At 39.6% G+C, this 21,471-nt stretch overlaps 1 protein-coding gene and 1 long non-coding RNA gene across 16 annotated transcripts; both read right to left on the bottom strand.

Moving 5' to 3' along the window:
• Positions 1 to 699: 699 nt before the first annotated feature.
• Positions 700 to 15,374, bottom strand: brsk1a (BR serine/threonine kinase 1a). 15 transcript variants are annotated; one of them, XM_032502673.1, is made up of 19 exons: positions 14,044 to 15,374; positions 13,834 to 13,928; positions 13,522 to 13,607; positions 12,949 to 13,089; positions 12,501 to 12,617; positions 12,235 to 12,268; positions 11,749 to 11,817; positions 11,460 to 11,606; positions 10,481 to 10,512; positions 10,162 to 10,326; positions 9,030 to 9,127; positions 8,045 to 8,198; positions 7,852 to 7,912; positions 5,600 to 6,239; positions 5,277 to 5,325; positions 5,017 to 5,140; positions 4,482 to 4,729; positions 3,651 to 3,740; positions 700 to 3,294 (listed from the first exon to the last, which is right to left on the bottom strand). In XM_032502673.1, exons 1-18 carry the CDS (start codon positions 14,126 to 14,128, stop codon positions 3,677 to 3,679), a joined length of 2,409 nt encoding a protein of 802 aa, XP_032358564.1. In that variant the 5' UTR covers positions 14,129 to 15,374; the 3' UTR covers positions 700 to 3,294; positions 3,651 to 3,676. The 15 variants fall into 15 exon arrangements, with proteins under 15 accessions (XP_032358564.1, XP_032358565.1, XP_032358561.1 ...); XM_032502674.1 differs by having other exon boundaries at positions 700 to 3,282; XM_032502670.1 differs by having other exon boundaries at positions 700 to 3,282; positions 4,482 to 4,692; positions 14,044 to 15,373.
• Positions 15,375 to 18,969: 3,595 nt separating this feature from the next.
• LOC116671422 (uncharacterized) lies at positions 18,970 to 21,033 on the bottom strand. Its single transcript, XR_004327268.1, has 3 exons — positions 20,856 to 21,033; positions 19,891 to 19,991; positions 18,970 to 19,213 (listed from the first exon to the last, which is right to left on the bottom strand). It is a non-coding gene; the product is annotated as an uncharacterized LOC116671422 (long non-coding RNA).
• Between the last annotated feature and the right edge of the window lie 438 nt (positions 21,034 to 21,471).

Here is a 21,471-nt window from a genome sequence, read left to right as displayed (position 1 = left end):
CTAGTAGAGACTGATTGCATTCCCTAAACATATACTTTATGTTATCTCAATTGTTTGAAATTGAGATAAAGACAATGTTTGTTAATAGATTGTGAAGTAAAATTTTAACTCTTCTTAAATTTTAAGAATTGTTTTTAAAACCCTAAATAAGTCAGGGGTCAATCTGACCCGAAGGACACGAGAGGGTCCCGAAAGTGAAGACAACACAAGGGTTAAGAAATAATCCGTGGCATAGCAAATGTTATGTGAGTATGTGAGTTGAACTATTATTCAGAGAAACACTATTGTTACACATTTCTCGTCCTGACAGAAAAAAAACAACTTTCATTCAAAGTCCATTTACAATTTTTTTTTTTTTCAACTTCTTGCAGTCATGTTATGGTGGTGAGTTTTCTGTACAACCCATAGACTGGTCCATGGTACAACCCCACATGTGTTGAAAGCTCTGAAAAACTTGTTTGGCAAACCTATAAGATGTGATTGACAGCTAGCGGAAAAGCTCATTAGCAGACTTTCTCTCACTTGTATCTTTTTTGAGAATAATGACCAGGTTTAGGTTTATGTTGTGATTATATTTGATATCATAGCAAATACTAATATAATGTTTGTATCTAAGGCTTTACCTTTCTTTCCATTAATGCAAAGTAAAATAAACAGCCACGTTTATTTTAAACCAGAAACTAAATAGACACACACATGAATTTAGGGTTTATTATTGTAACCATAACAATAAGGTGGATCTCTCTTTATTTTGACCATCAATTCAATCATAATTGTTCTTTTATCACAGGCAATAGTTATAATAGTGCACTTTTTATATTTAAATTATGATACAGACATTTCATTTTTTTAAACACCTTATTCTACTGACCCTTATGAATGGAGAATAGTTTACAATCTTAGCCAGAGTTGGGTCAATGAAAGTGGAGGTGATGTGGTGATGAGAAAGATGAAATTTGGTGATGGTGAGCAATCAAAGAGTGTGTACGGACAGTGAGGCAAACAACTTTGTACAATTTCTCTTGTGATGGTGGCTACACAACAGGTGAAAAAGCAGACAGACAGGTCAAAGGGACAAAGGCATTAAAGCAAGAGATGACGCAAATTAGCAAGCATTTTAATGTGTGTGAGAATGCCTGGTATGGTTTGGCTATGTTAGTTAATGTAATATATTCCTGGGTCAGTCGAAATGGCCGTACGTGATCAGCTCAAAATGCATCTGCTGCAAAGTTTTCAGCTCGCTCTCACTCAGCCACCATCCACCCGTCTCACACACACGTTCCAGTTACCAGAGATAAGCGTGATAAAAGAGATGTAAGATATAAACATCATTGGAGAAGTACTGCTATAACGACAAGTGAAAGGTTGAATTAGCTCTCGATGAATTTTTGTTGGCATAAAATCTAGTTCGTAAACAAATACATGACACAAACAGCCATGTGACCGTAAAAAATTAAATACATATAAATAAATATATGGACAAGTAAGTGGACAAATATGAACACAAAAACAAAATACTCTTTAAAATAAACAGAACTGTAGCACTGTGTATCTCTCTGAAAACATTCTGCACTTTTGTTGCATATTGTGCTGTATGGAAGACTGGTGAAAAACATCAACTACTGTAGTCTGATAGAGTGCTGGAGTAATACATGACTGTCCCGAGTTTCTACGTCTGCTTGCAAAAATGGTGCGACTCTCTGGCGATGAGCGTGGGTGCAGTGATGGACTACTTGGCTTGTTGGTGAACACTGAAGTGAGGAGCATGGGGTTAAGAGACTCTTTGTTTGCTTCCCATTTTGAAGTCCTGTTCAACAAGGAATTGACATCGCAAGCCTTAGTCCGGCATTATGAAAATGTCCATTGATGAATTTACGTTGTTTTTTTTTTGTTTTTTTTATTCTGAGTCAGTACATGAATACTATGGCAATAGGAGACAAGCTCGACGAGAAAGGTGGCTTCTGTTTGATCCGCGGGCCAGGAATGCTTTTCTCATTCGATCTGGGCGCAAACAGCTGTGATGAGGTTCATGGAACTATTCACTCATAGTGTTTTTTTTTTTTTCATAAAGTAATGTTCATATTTCTGTTCAAATCAAAAATACTTTTCTTCAGAGCAACAGAAGTCCAATGCGAAAATCTAAGATGCATTGTTTTATATTGTCTCTGAGTAAAAAGAAAATACAAAAGAATCACGTTTAACTTGAAAAGATTGCCTTCTTAAAAGCAACTGGTCAGCTCCCCCTCTCCGACACTGTAGAGTAATATCAGTTACTGTCTTTACTGCTATCACTGTGCTACTGACATCCTCAAAATAAATTTGTAAACAATAAATAAAAATTAAATAAAAAAATATGTTTGTTTTTTCACATTCAATTACTTAGCTTACTTTGTTGGTTTTCCTTTACCCCAGGAGAAGACACTGCTGGAATTCCAGGGTGTAGTTTCTCCTGAGAAAATTCGGACGTTTTGTTCAGCTCATCACCACTCACTGAAGAGAGAGCAGGTTGATAACTCTTAGGGTTAACTCTGCTGAGATACATCTATATTTCATTCAGTATGGACTGGTAGTTGCATGTTGCTTGATAATGATATGAGCGCACTGGTTACTTTGAAGAGTAAGACCATGATTTATTTTTGGTGTTGAATACTGTATTACAATGATATGGTAGACTAGCCTATCTTATCATTTCAGCATCCTTTAGCAGGCTGATTTGCTAACTGGCATGCACATTAGCAATTCAAAATTCCTAGTTTGATCTGTGAAGCTGTATCTATGATGGATACCAAAACTGCTCATTCACATATTATTTTTTTTCATTAAAGGGTGATTCCTTAACACTTGGTTCTCATTTAAGGGTAGGAATCCTGGTGATCCAGAAGATCAAAAGAATGTTGAGTTGAGAAAAAAAAAAGCGTGATGGGGAAAAGTCTTAATCCTTGCTATGGTCAAGCACCTTCAATAACTTAGTCAATGAAGAGTAGGAGTAGCTCATGGCTTGCAGGGATACTTTGAAATGAAGTTACACTGTCTTCTTTCCGGTGTAGTTCAGGCATCCTGCTGCGTGGTCTCACTTTCTATCCTACGGCTGGGATTGGGTTCCGTTGGAGGACAGCAGTCGGGTTCTTTCCTTTGCCGAGCCTCTGCGTTGCAGAACTCCCCCGCTGCCGCCTATGCCTCCGCCATCTGCTCGGTCGCCCCACTCACACCTGTCGCCCCCACCCTCGGAGCGCCTAGAGTTTTGGCGGGTGGGGGTCCCATGGGGCCGGCCATTCTTCTCATCTGGGAAGGGATCAGGAGAGGAGAACAGGAAAGTGACTCTCGACGTATACATGATGCTACAGTGCCTATAGGCCAGGGCCAGGAATGAATGAAATGCATGTGTGATTAAAAAAGTGGGGGGTGAGCGTTAAAGTCAGAAGCGGCAACTGCCGCTCTCCCTCTGCTTCGGCCGGTGCAGGTGATGGGAGCCTGCAGTGCTTAAGCAAAAGATTAAATGTGAATATAGACCGAATGCTCGAGGCATAGCAGATAGGTTGGTTATGGACAGACCATGGTGATAACAGCACCATCCTCTTCTGTAAATACTGAAAGATGTTCCCAGCACAAATGTGACAAAAGTGCACAAAAGTGTGTAAAAGCAGTCTCACCAGATAGGGCTTGCACCATGGGTTGATCATGGGAGCTGAGAAGCTGGGCTTGAATTGTTTCCACCACTCTTCTGAACCTGCGACTCGGACCTGGAGATAGAGCACACAATATGATACTTGAGTTTGGGGGATAAGTATTTTTGATTCATGACATAAACCCCTTGGTGATTGCATGAACTGGTCATGTGTTGGACTATTTTTCGTGGTGATGATGTGGAAGCAGAAGAAAGGGAAATTACTTAGAGATTAGGTTAAGGAGTGAGTATAATATTAGTTTACCAAAGTTTGACATGATGTGTCTTCATCATATTTTGCTGTATTCAAATTGTTTTTATTAATTTGGCCACTTACTTCTCAGATACATCACTACACTAAATTCAGTCTTAAAATACAGAATTAAAAGCAACAAAATTGGGATTTAAGTCAGGAAATGTCTGAATCAGAGAATAAGTAAACACGACTAAGAATCTGGCCAAGCATCCAGAGCCAGGTTTTTTTTATTTTTTATTTAAAGGAATAGTTTATGAAATATTCCCGTCCTTAAAGGTAGATAATACAAAAGTGATCCATAAGGCTACAGCCAACAGCCTGTAAGTTTAGCTTAGCATAAAGACTGGAAACAAGATGAGACAGCTAGCCTGGCTGTGTCCAACAGTAACATAATGAACCTAACAGTATTTAACCTCCCCTATAACTCTCTGTCAGAAAGCCAATCTGCGTACTTTCCCAAAATGCTAAACTTTTATTTTAAGTACCGTAAGTACACACAAAAGTACTTAAAAAATGTTGATACAATTCCCAATTGAAGGGTTAAATATCCTCTCCACTTGCCTGAAATAAGGGTGAAAGTCACGCTGTAGATTCCCGTCTCCCTCCTGCCCTCCCTCTCGGTCCTCTCCCTGTCCCGCTCCCTCTCGCCTTCGGAGAAAGCTATGTCCACCTGGAACTTGACGGGCTTCTGGAAGACAGAGGGACCGCCGGAGGACTTGTACTCTGCTCGAAAGCTGGTCTGGGAGAGAACGCTGTGACTGAGTGACGGGATCTGTGTGGTGGGGAGAAGAAGCAGAGAGACCGACAGACTTACGAGGCGGGAGAGGTACGGGGGCCAACGTGAGTATAGGGAGACAAAGGGTGAGGGTGAGGGTGAGGGTGAGGAGAAGAGAGAAAGAGTGAGCCATTGGTAAAAGCAAAGTAATCTATCAACGTGCCACGAGTGAGCAAGATTGAAATAAAGAGAAAAGTGAAATAATGAAAGAAAGGAAGTGCGAACAGTATGAGAGTGCAGCTTTGCCAGTGAGAGCCATGCTTTCTACAAATGAGCTTTGATAGTGAGAGGCGCGAAAGACAGACCACATCAGATACTCACAGACAGGAAGGCGTGGACAATGTCGGCTTTGACCGAACTCAGAGGTTTGTCTCTGATCACCACAAAGATCTGCTCCTCCTTCTCCAAGCCAATGAAGTTCCCAAACCACGACTTCTTAGCCAGCCTGGTAGCCAAACAAAAAATATACAGTAGGAGCAAATACACAAAGCCATAGGAAACATCCAAGAGCAGAGACACACAGCTTTAGAGAGAGAAAACAAGAGATACCTCAGCAATTTATCTCAAGGAGTGTGACTTACTCAGGGCTGGATTCTGGTGTTAGACTGGACATGTCTTCTGATGTAGGAACTGAAATAGACAACTCACTATTAAAATTAACATTTGGGAAAAAAATTAGATTTTCAGATGGAAGCCAGAAGAAAGTAATATTTGAGATATAATCCATTGCCATTATAAAGGGTCTGGTATACTGAAGGATATAACAGAAAATTAATGTTTTACCAGTTGTAAGAATGGAGGAAACCTTTTGAAACTGATGACCAACTTTACTTCAGTTGTCCTATACAGATAGTGTATTGGAAGAAAAATTAACAAAACTCACATAATATTTAGGTGAACGTACCAAACTCACCTTGAAGTTTACGGCGATGGAAACGAGGTGAGCCCAGCAGGTTGTTCTTGAAAGAATTGAGGCGAGTCCTCCAGTGGGCAGAGCTGCTGGCTGCCATACCGCTTCCCCCTCCTGGGCTGGAGGGCGGGGTCAGCGACAGCGAGCCCACCCCTCCCCCTCCCTCCGCCCGCGAGGAGGACGAGGACGAGGAAGAGGAGGGCGGGGTAGAGGAGGGGTGGTGAGGGTGGTGGACAGGGGTGCCCAAAGGTGTGGGCAACGGAGAGCCTTGGGGAGTGACCTGCGGCACAGAGTGGGCAGAGTTTGGGTAGAAGCTCTTAGTCACGGACTTTAGGACAGAGGACGATGGGAAGAAGAAACGAGGGATGGGTGACAGGAGCGAAGAAGGGGAGGGTGAGCGGGAGGATGGGTTGTGCAAAGGCAAGGACTTGATGGGCTGCAGATGGGGTCGGTCGGACGGTCCTTTGGTGGGCAGGGTCTGGGTCTTTGGGTTGGGGGGAGTTTTGAGCTTGTCATGAGCCCGAGCTGAACGAGGAGTAGTGGCGTTTCCCTGTTTGGGCTCCTTTGTGAGGGGGGTAGCGGTGGCAGAGGTGACGTCTGATTGGCTGAAAGTGAAGACGGGGCTTTGATAGGACTGGGGAGTAGGTTTGTGGGGGGGGAGTGGGGAGGAGAGAGATGGATAACAAGAAAGAGAGGGGATGGAACATGGAGAAAGGATGGAAATGAATATCATGCTTTGTGACAAAAGAGTGTATCTTGTAGTGAAAGTGTCAAATGCAATACTACCAGTGCTGTCTATAAAAGCTTTCATTTTGGGGCTTTAGTCTTTTGTGCCATTAGTATTGTATGTGAGTAAAGGTTTAGTGACAGTTGTGGTTGTGACAGGGTTAACAATGCAGTGACAGAGGACAGTGGCATTAAAGGTGTTACTGTTTAGTTATTGCTGGCAGTTAAGGTTGATTTAGTTACCGTCTATGGACTGTTTAATGATGTAATGCAGTTCAGAACTTGAGCAGACCAGGAAAGCAAATAATTCCATGAACCAAAATAAGTTATCTAATTCACGGTTCTATGATACATTCTGTGCATACAACTAGTTCATGCATGGTGAGGAAGAGAAGTGACATGAAGACAGAAGAACAATGCCACACAAACCTCCTGTTGGGTGGGATTTAATCTGAGGAACTGGTGTTGTGATGATGTGTAAGAATGGTTACGTTTTTTTTAAAGCAGTTTAGTATCGGGGTAGGCAATACTGGCAAAACAAGTTGTGATAGTCATCATATATTATATATATATATATATTTTTGGTATATCAGCATTTCAATATTGATAGTGTATACTATAATTAGTAACACTTTCAAAATGACATGTAAAAAGCTAAACACATATACATACAATTGAATCTAATGGTTTTATGCTAAAAGAACCAAAGCAATATGTTTTACAGTATTAAAGATTAAATTCTTAGACAGATATTGTTATCGGTCATATAGCCATGTGAACCACAATATATTGATATGGGAATATTGTTACAAAACTTCTGAAGAGATAATAACTAACAATACTGAATTATTGACCAGTCCCATACTTCCCAAAATCCCAAACTATAATTGGTTAACACAGTCCTGTTATCACCTATCTGTCAAAATATGGCCTAAATGGAAATGCTAACCATGTGGAGCATACACATAGAAGATTGAGGCTTTAAAGGATAGGTTCACAATTTTTCAGTCAGTCCTAAAATAATAATTAGGTGCCCATATAAACCTTGAAAGAGTTTTTGCTTGCTGTAGTCCTTCCTCCTGTTCATGGCAATTAAGATATCCTTTCTAATGTGCTTTCAATATAAGTGATGGGGACAACGTCCACAATCCTTCCTAAAGCTTATCTTTATCTGAGCAGTGTTTGGTTGCTGAGCTGCAGTAGAAGGCTAAAAACCCAAAGAGGCAATTCAATAAATGTCTGTAACTTTGGGAAGCACTGGGAAGGCCAGTATGGATGGAAGGAATTAAAACAGCTTAAAGGCCCATACGGGCACCTGACTATTATTTTAAGATGGACTCCAAAAATTGTGACTATCTCTAATACATATCCTTTAACTGTACTTGTAAGTTACAGGTAGGAGTGGAGTGAAATAATACAATTTTTTTAAAGCATGCTTGCATCATGTTTCAGAAACAGTGCAGGTAATCAAAGCAAAACTGTGAAGAGTTTGTTAAATAAATTGGCCAACAGGCCCTTACCCTGGGACTGCTGAGAGGGCTGGAGGAGAGACCGGTTGATGCTCCACTGACTGAGCGAGACCTGACAAACAGACCAGAGTTCAAAAGATGGTGAACAAAGACAGTGTATAGCCAACAAGAAACTGTGTGCAACATGCATTTTTTGTATGCAACATTTAGATTGTGTGTATTGTATAAACACAATATACTGCACCTCTGGCTGTGTGCAGCTGTGTCCAGGGCCCTGCGAGGTGGGGTAGGGGACCCCTGTTCAGTAACACTCAGCACCTCCAGGCTTTTCCTCTCGGGGCGACAGCGGCCATGGCGCGTCAGCATCGGAGAGTCAACACGCTTTCGAGGAGGGTCTGCTGTAGAGCACCACATTAAAGTTATGACTGGATTTACCAACATCCATTAGCAGTTCAAAGATTATGTTAAAGCTGCATTTTAATGACATGATACATGATATGTTGTGCAACTGCCGTAAAAAAAAAAAGATTACTCTCAAAAAGATTGTTTGTTTCTTTCCCCTGGAAGTGGTATTGTTAAAGTGTTTCTCAAAATAAAAATACATTTCATATAAAACCTATTGCTATTGCTGTTAGAGATGTTTCTGCATCTTCATCATCCCGCTCCCTTTTATCACGTTTATTTTTTCTTTCAGTACTAGAAAGTATGATTATGTTGAAAGTGATTTTTTTTCCACAGGCCTTTGGCTCGTTGTGACGGTGATAAACGTTGCGTCATTTGCACAGACAGAATACTGTAGCTGCTTTCTCCCAGTTTTGTCCCATAGAAAAATCTTGCAGATGTCCTGCAAAGTCTGTTTTGAATATCTTAAAAGACAGTTATGACTTATTATAAATGTTACATAATTCCATAAAAATAAAGCCCATAAAGACAAAAATAGAGAGGCTTTTTGCCCAACAAGTAGGGCAAACATTTCTGTCTGTCTGTCTTTCACATTGCTTCACGTTTTATTGCTAATAGTGGAGATCCCAGTTACTGATTCTTAGGCTATCGGTGAAAAATTATTTTATTTCATCAAAAAAGTAATCACGCAAATTCATTGGCAGAGGTAATGAGTACCTGTGTGGGACACCAGACACTGACTGTTGTACAATTCCTTCACAGAAACTGAGGCTGAGAAAAGCAGCTCTCGCCCATGAGTGGATCCTTCCTGCCCCCTAAAGACTGACCTACATCATTGCGCGGTGGCAAATCCTCATCCTCATAGCTGGGGTAGCGCTCTTTCCTGTCCAGCAGCAGGTAATAGATCATCTTCTCTTGGTTTTCTCTGAGAAAAAAAAAGAAAAAGTCATCGAATGAGATGTTAAAATTTGGAAGGAAAGAAAGAAGACGAAGTAGAAAGGAGCAATATGTGACTAGAGTAGGTAAGCCTGCTATGTACTGTATATTAACAGTTCATTCTATTCATCGGATGATGTGTTTATCAACTACTTTCAGCTAAAAAAATGATCATTATTAAAATTATTTACTGGAAGAACATGTGGCCACATACTTACTCCTTCTTACGCTGTTCCATACTAAGGCTGCGGTCCTTAACTTAATACGTCACAACAACAAAATGCAGACCTTTTCGAGCACAAACCAACGCATCATTTGAAGCCCTCAATATCCCTTTGTTGTGACAACGAGCACCTGGCTGCACCATGACTTTGAAATTTGTGAGGCTAGATCACACCGCTTCAGTGTATCCACCATCTTGCATGCTTTAACCCTGTGGCGAGTCACTCAACCTGATTCAGAACAGGAGTTTGACACGGCATGATGGAGAGGAAGCCATATCCCCTCTCCGCTTTCAGACAGCACTCAAAATGTCTGTCCACAATACACAGGGGTCAACAAAAATCAGATGTGGAAACTCTTTAAATACATGACTGAGTAACCATAATAATAGTAACTCCCATCCACAAACCAATACACCAGTCCTTGTTGTGCAACATGTACTATTTAATTGTTGTTGACACCGTGAGAGGTGTTTAAAGATTTTAAAAATCTTATTTTTTGTTTAATGTTGTTGTCCAATGTACTGTATTTTTATTGTATCTTCCATACATCCATCCATCTCCTTCCGGTTATTTTTTCTTATTTTGCTACTCCATGTATGGAAATAATTTAACCTTTCAATACAGTATTTCCAAATCATTACATACTATAGCCTCATATCATATCTGTCCATTGTAAATGAAGCAGTAGTGTGTCTATGGCCATTGCATTGCATTATATCTAATCTTTTCAATTTTTCTGGTCACTCAGCGTACAACCGGGCACTATGAAACACAGTTAAGAGTTGAAAAAAATACTTACTCTTCACATTGCAAATCCCGTGTGAGCTTGCCTCGGTCTCGGAAACAACCCAGTGAGTGCATGCTGTCCAACACATCTGGGTCTAGCTCAGTCAGGGACAGGATTCGCCTCACACACACTCGCCTGGGAGGAGGCTGCTCAGGACACGGCTCATTACGACCACCCCTGGGAGCCACACACACACACACACACACGTAACACACAACGAAACCCACATGATTGACACAGATATAGTTGTGCATATGATTCAATCTGATGCATCACTTTAAATTACTATTTTATTCAACAGTCAAGTGTGTAAAAATGAAGGTATACTCACAGATACCAGGCATGTTTCTGGATGGCCTCGAGCTTTAAAGGGTGACAGGGCAGATGGGGCCATTAGTTTCTACAGTCTGTTAACAGCCATATGGCCGCAGAGCTGTGCTGGGTTAACACTTCACACCAGAGACTTTTCTTTACATGCACAAGACACCTACTCAGTTCTGAATATTGTACATTATAATCACAAAGTGCATGCATCTTTCTGATAACTGATTGTTTATAATGCACCTAAAACAATGCACCAATGGAAACGCAACTGTATTTCTAGTCTCACATTGCCACCCCTATCTCCACAGCCCTGTGTAGGAGGGTCTGGCTACTCCACACATTCCTGGATAGAAGAAAACGTGCTCTGGTTTATTGGCATTTCTTAAAACCGATTACAATCGTCTTGGGCGGTGCTAAGCGGTGGTACGGTGCCTCTGCAAAATAGCCACGGGAAGGAACTTGTTTTTGTGGACCATGTGTGAGCTCTGGAATTGAAATGGCTGTCAAGTGTTCGATGACAATCTCAGTCCAAAAAACGGATGAACACAATTTCATCGTCGGTTCTAGTTCGGAGGATGTTTTTGGAATCGACGGGAGTTTAGAATGCCAACACAAAAAAAGCCAAGGGGAGGGACATCAGGTGGCACTGGAACTATCCCGCAATTGAAACATCGTCAATATAGACTACTATGTCTCTAATCCATGTCAACTCTGATAATTACAATCGCCACATAATGCAAAAGTAAAGACAAGCAGGGATCTAAAAAAGGATTAATATTAATGACAGCAGTCAAATAAAGTTGCTCTCTTCATATATTCCCCATATATTCAAAAGGAAGGAATGAGAGGCAATCCCAATTCAATGTGGACAATCTCTGGATACAGCCTGCGTATGGGCTAATTGTATCAATTCCAGGTGTTTAGACGGCATTCAAACCACCTATGTTTGAGCCGCTTGTGTGTGAGCACATCCCTCCGTCCCATACCGTGAGCCTTATTTCAGGGTTGACCTCAATCATGCCCTTGAGCAGAGACTGGCAATCCGGAGGGATAAAGTGGGGCATGTGGAACACCCCGCTCTTCACCTTCTCCAGGAGCTGGCGTAAATTGTCATGGTCAAAGGGCAGGGCGCCCTGTATGAGAAAAGGAGAGAGGGAATTAAAGAAAGACAGATTAAAATAAGGTTGACTTAAAAAGGGTGAAGTAAGAACTGCAAACACACAAAGGGGCCTTTACAAAGGGGCCGACCTGTAAAAATAGGACTAAAAGACTTACCACCAGTAGAGCAAAAAGGATCACCCCACAGCTCCACACATCTGCTCTCCGCCCATCATATTTCTCTCCCTGCCAAAGTCAGAATCCATGTTAATTCACTATTTCAAAACCCAAATGAGCCACATTCATTGATTAAATTCACTGAGATAATTTCAGCTCATTTCAGGCTTACCCAAAAAAAACCTTATTACAGAAAGAATTATGATCAAGCATTATGATCCATCATTTAGTCAGTCTCAGTCCAAAGAACAGTGAAACCATGTTTTAATAACAGAACTGGATAATATTCTTGTATGCAAAACAACCCAAGTGACACCCTATATATTCCATTGAGACTTTTAAAATGAAAATTTTTATGACTTAAAAACAATTAGTGATGTGTTTGTGTATAGTTCATGTAACAATGCATTTGCTACTGAATTAATAATTTATTAACATAATCTGCTTATTTATATTACAGGTACCAAAAATTTGAGGAACACTTACCCGTATAACTTCAGGGCAAGCATAATGTGGTGATCTATATTGAAAGAAATGTGTTACAAGCAACATTCTGGAAGAATTGGCAATAAAACTGGTAAGTATACACAGTATAAAAAAAAGTCTTACGTTTCTGTGGAAACTACAGTACTCTTTATGGTGAACAATACAATAGAATATGCATAGATTCACATTGTTTCTGAAATACGAAATATGACCTTTTTATGTGTGTACACATTATTTATGAACGCCCTAACAGTGTTGGTACTCACCCACAGCTGGTTTCTAGGAGACTGTCCCCCACCTGAAGGGAGGCCATGCCAAAGTCAGCGATGCGGATGTTGTTCTTTTCATCCAGGAGCAAGTTCTCAGGCTTCAGGTCTCTGTGACTACACACAACAGGTACTATAAATCTTCTAGTTCTGATTATGGCATTTCAGTTTAACTGTGACTGTTGACTCATGTTGCACAATCACAAGTTTTTCCACTAATTTCTGACTTGATACGCTATAACAAAACTGTGTCAATTTGTCTTAAAGAAATGTAAGGATGATAAGTGCCTGCAAACATCAAGTCAGTAATAAAAAGTAATGTTAAAGATACATTTTTGATGTTACTGACTAAGTTTACAACTTTTTATGCCATGACATTTCAAATTGGCACCTATTTGTCATTGTTTTAGGTTTCATTTAAGAACTACTGCTCTCTTCAAAAACCAACCAGATGGAATGACTGTGGCAGAAATCCAAAGCAGAGATGATCTGCCTGAAGAACTTCCTGGCCTCTTTTGGAGTCAGTCGGCCCTTCTTCACCAGGTAGTCAAACAACTCTCCTCCCGACACATGCTCCAACACCAGGTACCTGTCGGCATACAGTGTGATTCTAAAAGTTCATCACTAAGAGACAAGGGGAGGGACAAAAAAATAATAATACTAAAAACATCTAACCTAAGACACTCTTAACCTGTTAGATGCCGTCAATGTATGATGTTGGATTCTAGGACTCACAATATTGAGATGAAATCTGGTAATTTACCTTTTTTACCTGCCTGTCTACTCCAACAGCTGTTTTACATCAGTGTTAAAGCATTTGAGAGAGTGCGATAAATACAACTTTTCAGAATAATTGTAGGAGATGAAAGAAAAGTAAGATTAGAGTGATGAAAGCAGATTAATACAGTTCTTAGAGTAATATTTATACCCGCCCTGCTCCAAAGTTCAGTGCAAAAGAAAAGCATGCAGACGGCTCTGAGCCAAGTTGTGAGGCTCTTTTGAATGCAGAGAGGAAACTCACAGGTATTTATTATTCTCGTAAACATCATGCAGCTTCAACACATGCGGATGCTCAATCAGTTTCAGAATGGCAATCTCTCTCTCAACCTGGTTAGAGAGAAGAAGAGATAGATGTAAAGAAATGGACAGGAGATATTAATGCAGAGCACAAGTGTAATTTTGAAGCAACAGAACAGAGGTTAATTTATACACTTATACAGAAGGTAAATATAGAGAATATGGAGCACAAGTTAGTGGACAGCATAACACTTCTTGCTAAATGCCAAAATAGCATTATTGTCACTGCAACAGCCTCAACAGCGTCATACTGTACCTTCATCAGGACTGACTCAGACAGCTTCTCTCTGTTGACTATTTTGATCGCAACCTTCTGACCCGTAATACAATGGACCCCGAGCTTGACCAGTCCTGAAAGACACAATGAGAGGTGTAGAGAGGCAAAAAATAAGAGACTAACAAATGTCATCTACAGTAAACATTTCAACATTAAATAGTAGTTTAAAATGCAGTTTGGTTTACCCACCTGTCTGTCCCTTCCCCAGTGTTTTTTCCAGTCGGTAGGGCCCAACATATTGAGCTGACTGACTTAGAGACAGTTCCTTACTCATACTGCTCTTACTGGAGGCTAATACACTACAACTACTGCACAATGGTTATTGCACTGTGATATTATACAGTGGATACAGTTATTGGTGGATACAAGATGATGCTTTAATTAGAAGGACTATTTCAGTGATAACACTGCCACTCTAAAGTTACTGGGTGAATGTGTAAAAATGCACTGGTCAAAACTGGTGCTGAGTTACCACATCTGGATGATAAATTCACATTGTTAACTAAACCTGGTTAATACACAAAGCTTAATATTTTTGTTCTGAAGCACGGTAAACATGTAACGTTATAACGTTGATATTGAACGAAAACAGCTTACTAGATTAAAGCAGAGAAAGTGAAATGATGACAAGTTATTAGGCTGTTGTAAAGATAAACATGGCAAGGTAGGCAAACTAAAGAGGCTCACTCCTGTGCATTGGCTAGCTTATTCGTATCTACGTTAACTTACATGTATGGCGTTAACGTTAACTCGCTATATATCGCGGGTAATAAGGAAATTATCGCACAGTAACGTTATAGCCTTAAACCACCAATGTTTTTAACGTCTGCTGCGGAGACTGATATTTTTGCTGGTTGAGTTCACCAACAAAACGCCAAATACATCAAGTGGATGTTTGCACTGAAAAAAAATCTGTGTTATTCTGTCTGTCAGGCCTGTTTTACAGGTGCAACAACATGCTATTTAGCCTCGCCGCCGCTCTCCCACACAGCAGCGAGGCTAGCTTAGCTTCAACGCCTGGACCAACGGCCGTCTCGCGCCGCCTGTCAAAAAAACCGACACCTCCTGAAGTTTCTAGGCAACGCCAAACGGTAAGATTGATCAGACTGCCGCCGCATTCTCACAATATTTCGAGGTAAGACGCATATTCCTAGCAAAATAACCATCTTTAAGGTAGCCTAGTCCTCCCCCTCCCTGTCTCTCCCCGTTTCTACATCCCTGCAAGTAGCGGATCACAGCATCTTCTCCTCTCTCCTTTGGCTTGTCCTCCTCCCTCACCGGCGGATGCTCAGGTACAAAAAAACACAGATATCCGCAGATCAACCCACACTATTATCGACGGCCTTATTCCCCTCCTCACTTCTGATAATAGTTCAAGCAGAGAGAAGGCCCCCTGTATTATACTCCCTTCGGTTTTCTTGCCGTAAATCGATATTTTCTCTCTCCTCTTCCTTCCTTCGCCTCACTCGCATCAGCATCCGGGTCCCACTCTCTCTCCATCCACTCTCCTCTCGCCTCTCCTCCCCCGCTCTCCTCCTCCAGGTCATCTTCCTCAAAATACGTTTATCTCTGCATTCACCTCAGCACTGCCGCTGTGGTCACAATGTGGACACCGTGAGCAGATGCGGACACTTCCCTCACTTTTATATTAAAGACAATTGTAAACATGGCCAGATGCAGCGGATGGGATGCTGCTTGTTAGGGGAAGATGCTGCTGGGGTGCTTTGGCCTGGCTTCTGGCCTTTTAGAACCACTGGGTTCCCACAGGTGGTATTTTTATTTTCAATTTCATTTATTATGAGGTGTAAAATGATCAGTAGCATAACTTAGAGGTGTAGGCTACTCAGATCATTTAATAGCATGCAGTTGTTGAAGAAGCATTGGTATCTTTTGCAATAGCAAAAGGAATACTCCATTATCAGTGGGTGAAAGTAACATAAATGTACTCAAATACTTATAATAATAATAATAATAATAATAATAATAATAATAATATAATTTAACATACAAAACATTTAATTAATGTGTAGAATAAGTAGCCGTTAAAGATTAAACAGTAGCCCTATGTAATTCAAATGAACTCCACCTCGACCAGCTGTTGCTTAATGCATAATAATGAAATAATAATACAATGTATGATAAATATAACAATGCTAAAGAGTGTGCATAATGAGTTTTATTTTACTGATAACACTACTTTTACTTGCAGTAAACATGCAGTTACCTTTCATTGAAACAAAGTAGTTTTACATTATGGCATTACCTTTACTCAACGATCTGACTTCTTCCATGCCTGTCAATTACAAGTAAAATATTACATTCATAATAATTTTTTCTCAAGTGCAGATTTAGTAACAGTTAAATATCAATTTAGTAAAAGTATTCATGTTGTTCAGTGTTGTTGAGCCAATTCTTTTTGCACTATTGAGCAGTTTAAAAAAAATGCATGGGATGACCATATGTTTTTTTACCTAATGTAAAATCTTCATCATCATTTTTTATTAATTTAACAGGGACAATTCTCATTTATCAACAGCAAAGCAACTGTAAATGAGCCAGATTTAGCTCAGCAGGCTAATTTGCGTCTGTTATCCCTGGCCAGCTTAAAAATGGCAACCTAAAATAAATGAAATACAATAAAATGACAATATTGTCAACATATAAAAGCAACATACACAGACTAACATTAAAAAACCACAGACAATTCACAACAACACATAACAAACATAACACATCATCATACAACAAGCAACATGACAAAACAAATGGGCAGGCAGGCAACAAAATTAAACAGGCATTCAGCAGTCTAATAAGCCAGTTCTTTAACTAATCAATAAAAGAATGATAAGTATTTACTTCTCTAATTGGCAACATGTTGCGGTCTTTAGATCACAGAGAGCGCTGACTGACCAAAAGCACTTCTTCGTGTGGGAATGATACAGTCCCCTCTCGTGGTGCCTCTGGTAACCTGAGCGCCTGCTCTTTGAACAACAAATGTTTTTAGTGCTGGCGGAGCTACTGTTACAAAGTAACGTTTAATAACTATCAATATATTTACAGGGCAAAAAATGTAATTCTTTCTTTAACTTTTCCATGAAATATAGTGGAGAAATAAAATAAAAATGGAATTATTCAAGTAAAGTACCACAAAACTGTGCATAAACAGGCCTTGAATAAATGTACTTAGTTACTTCCAACCACTTCATTGTGTGTTCACTTAGTTTTAGTGTCTGCTGATAGACTGTTATCACTGGTATAAGAAAATCACTGTGTAATAGTCATAATAATAATAGTGAAATAGTGATGGCTGAATTCCATTTAGCTGCTTCAGTTTCCGGCACCTGCTATTGTGCATGCTGGCTCACTGTCACACTCATGAGTTACTGGGGCACTTGAACAGAATGGAGCCATGTTATTGTGCTTAATAACATGGCTCTTCCTGTGCTTTTCCTACAACGACAAGTCAAAATGTCTGCTGTGAAAGATGGGTTTACTTACACATTTCCATTGTGGTTCACATAAAAAACACATATATTGCATCACCTTCTATGCACATCGTATGTTCCAATGTACAAAATGTCATCATTACAAATTTCTGTTGTTGTAAAGGAACTATACGCAATTCTCATGACACATGATGACAACAGCAATGTCCCAGAAAGTCTCAACAGACCATGGGATATTTAAACTTCACTGAAACCCACACTATAAAATTATTTTCTGATAAGCACTGAGTCCTTAAAAAAGGGTGACCCATTACACCTCCTCATCTAGAGAAGAAACTGAAAAGACAAGTGTAGGGTGTTGATTTAATGAATCATGCAGAGATGGCATTGTTATGAAAAAATAGAGTAAGTAGGACATTTGAATGTATCCTCTGTAAAGTGCTTTGGAAAAAATCTCTAAAATCTCAATTTAAAATGTTGTGTGGGCGGATAATTCCCCAAAGCCCGTCTTCATCTGCGCCTAGTTGTATGATTTACATGCAGCCAGAAGGATTTGTCTCCAACCATGGGGCAGAAATAGAACTGGAAGCGTATACTCATCCTGCTATTTTCTTCTGGGTCGTTCAAATGGGACACACTGTGTTGTCTTTTAAAATCAAAGCTCTTCAGTGCAATGAAAATAAGTAGGCCTAAATCAATGCCGTGAATGATAAATCTATCTACCTTAATGGAAGATGGAAGTCTACATTTAAGACAGATACATTGTAAAATATCATGCTTTGTTTGGGTTTTCTCACAAGCAGTATTTGATATAAAAGAAATGTGGCAAGAAGGGACTCCAAAAAGCAAAGTTATGGGAAGAAAAATGAGGACAAAACAAGTCTGCAGTTGTTGTGAGGACAAAATGAAGTTTGTCTAAATTCATCATATAAACATATGTACCTCAGTTTTCTTTCACAATTTAATGTCGGAAACGAAACGTGAATTTTTGTCTCTTCAGAGCTTGGTCCTGAACCTCTCCTTCAGCCGACAGCACCAGGATCCGCTCTGTCTTCTAGAATTACACAGGAGGTTTTACTGTATACATCCAGATTGTGAGTAAATCCCTTTTGGATTCTTAACACCTTTTCCTCTCATCTTTACTGAGAACAAGGAACTCAGGAAAAACTTCTCTTCCAGGTCCTTTCTCCTGTCTACTCTTTGTGCATTCCCACAATCTCCACACTCATAGTTCAGAATGAAAAAAGTTACATTAGACGGCTCAGAACAGCTACTAATGTGAGGATTAAGCAGAGATTAACAAGCTCTTCTTAATGCCATTAAGAGTAGCTTTTCCAGTGGCCGGGTTAGCACAATTGGTAGAGCCGGCGCACATATGTAGAGGTTTACTCCTCAACTCAGCGGCTGCGGGTTCAACTCCAACCTGCAGCCCTTTGCTGCATGTCACCCCCCCTTCCCTTTCATGTCTTCATCTGTCCTTTGAAAATAAAGGCCTAAAATGTCCAACAACAAATCTTAAATAGCTATCCAGATAGAAGCCTGTGCTTGGCCAGTGGAGAGATTTCTATAGGCAGTACATCTTATAGTTTAGGAACATAACAAAAATGACTGATATAATAACATGTGATTACCAAAAAAGATAATATACTGTGTGTGTTAAATGTGGTAAAATCTTTATATTTATTGAATTATTGTGCACAAAGATGTTACAATGCACAGGTAAGCAGTGTTATAGAAGAGTCCAGTGATGGAGTTATGCCATTTATGAAAAAAAGGTTCACATTGACAGAAGTACACTGTATCAGAATCTTAGTATCATCACTCCCCCTCTTCAGTTTTTCAGATGGTGTGGTCCAGTGCAATAAAGCAAGGAAGGGAATGCTGGGAAAGAGGAGGACTTTGATAAAGTGAAGCTGTGGTTTAAAATGATAAATAGAAAAGTTAGGAGACTGTAATATCACGGGTAGAATATGTGACAAAATGTGTGATTCACATAATCCAAATAAAACACAATACAATTTAGCCTCAAAGGTATATTCATCCTACAACAGACAATCTACATACAAATATGTAAAATATAACATGGAAAAAACCATTCACAAAGTCAGTAACTTATAAATTGTAAATGGAGCAGTTTACCTACAGTAAAATTTTCAAACAGCTATTTTACAATATCCATTTGTCAACATCCAATTTACTTTTTTTTTAAATTCCTATTTCTTTTATAACCCGTTTTTTCTGAGTTGAATATGAGTCTGAATTTTTTCATTTTTTTCATTTTCTCCTTTAAACGTATTAAAATTATCCTCCAAAAGATTCCATATTCATCTCCTACTAACCTCACTGATGTCATTCTCTGTTATCTGCTAGTGAAATTAATAAAGTGATGTGACAAAATGGCAAGAAAAAAAATCCCAAAGAAGTTACACCCCAGTATCAACTGACAATAGCAGATAGAAAGACCTTTAACTTGTAATCTGGTTTACAAACACAGATCATCTGTGTAAACGCACAGGGCTTATGTTTTATGGTTGTTTTTGGACTCTATTCAGGAAAAAAAACTATTCAAAAGTCATTTGTGTGAACTTACATTTGAATAAGATGTGTCATGATCCCTCAGACAGGGTTTTTATACAGGCCTGGAAGGCATCTATTAGATCTTTACAGGCCTCCTCTCCCTTCTCTCTGACACTGAAACACAAAGCTGGATTTACAAAACACACTTATCACTCTGCACATGTAGCTGGGTTATCTTCTTTGGCATATGACATGGTTTCCATTAAAATTGTGCAAACTGAATGATGTAAAAATGCGTGTTAAATAAATAAACACATTAGAAGTCACCTGAAATTGTGTGGCTAAATTTAGTCTGCATGTGCATCAGATGGGATTATTACAGTATAGCCTTATAATAAAGTATTTGAACTCAAACCCCAACAGCTGCTTTTATCTGCATTTGTGAAAGCCCCACTAACACTAATCACAGCTGCACGTGTACACGCATCCAGCGTCTGTTGCTTGTTCATGTAACACGAACCAACAGCATGGAATGTCCTAATCGTCGGCAATGGGACATACACGTGGAAGTCTTTTTTAAACCTCAGGTCTATTTTGCTTCTCAAGACATTTATGCTACAGTAAAGGCCCTTTTGTAAATGTTATAACAATTAGTCCTATGATGTAGAGTGGATTCACTGAAAGTTGTGAACAAGTATTCTACATGAACACTAATTAGACTTAATGATCACCCCACAAGCATTCTTACAAGTTGAGCTCAGATGACAAGTTAATATGAACACATTGGATGTCCCACATATAAGTAATGACTGAGAACGGCCTGATGGATGTAATGGAGAGTGACTAGTATTTAGTTGGAACCCAAACCCAGTTAATGAATCTTCCTTGAGGGCACAAAGTTATACAAGGACATTCTGTACCGGCACTTACACTCATCAAAAACTGTCACACTGGCTGGAGAAAATGTAAAGTAAATGTATTTTTGTATGAATACCATTTTCAGCATCTATATTTTACATCATCCCTATCAGAACTCACCACTGGTCAAAGTCCTCTTTGATAACCTGGCATGGTGCTGGCATACCATCGTGAGAGTCTGGCATTTAGACGGAGAAGAGCTGAAGTTTGTGGTGTTGTTGGCTGCAAGAGCTGCGGTCAAATATGGTTACAGATTGGTTACAGAGATAGAGGAAGGGACGGAGCGGGACACTGAGTGTATCTGTGATAAACTCTAAGTGAGCCTTTGCTCCTTTCTTTTAGTTTACCTTTGTCTTTGATATTCTTTCCCATTTATGTATATCAACCTATAAAATGAAGGTATTCTTAAACGCTTTCAATCCTGTGCTTTGTTTTGCTGTCTTTCTAATGAATATGCAGATAGTAGACCTTTTGAGTCAGGCATTATGCATCACAAAGACCTCATAATGCATCTAAAATGCTCACTACAGGGAAGGGGCTTTTCCTGAAAAGAGATGGGAAAGCCTGACTTGTTTTACAGTAAACTGCTTTGTTGGGTTAAGAGGTTGAGAGTCATTTGTTTCTCCAATAAAATGTCGAATTAGCCTTGAATACGCCATTAGAAAGGATGCAACGGATACTCTGAAAATAATCTGAAAAAAAGGAATCCACTTCTCCAATGATACTCATCAAAATG

This window comes from Etheostoma spectabile, chromosome 21 (genome assembly GCF_008692095.1).
Source record: "Etheostoma spectabile isolate EspeVRDwgs_2016 chromosome 21, UIUC_Espe_1.0, whole genome shotgun sequence".
In the NCBI taxonomy this organism is placed as follows: domain Eukaryota; kingdom Metazoa; phylum Chordata; class Actinopteri; order Perciformes; family Percidae; genus Etheostoma; species Etheostoma spectabile.
The sequence above is the reverse complement of the archived record's forward strand: the minus strand, read 5'-3'. Positions and strand labels throughout refer to the sequence as shown.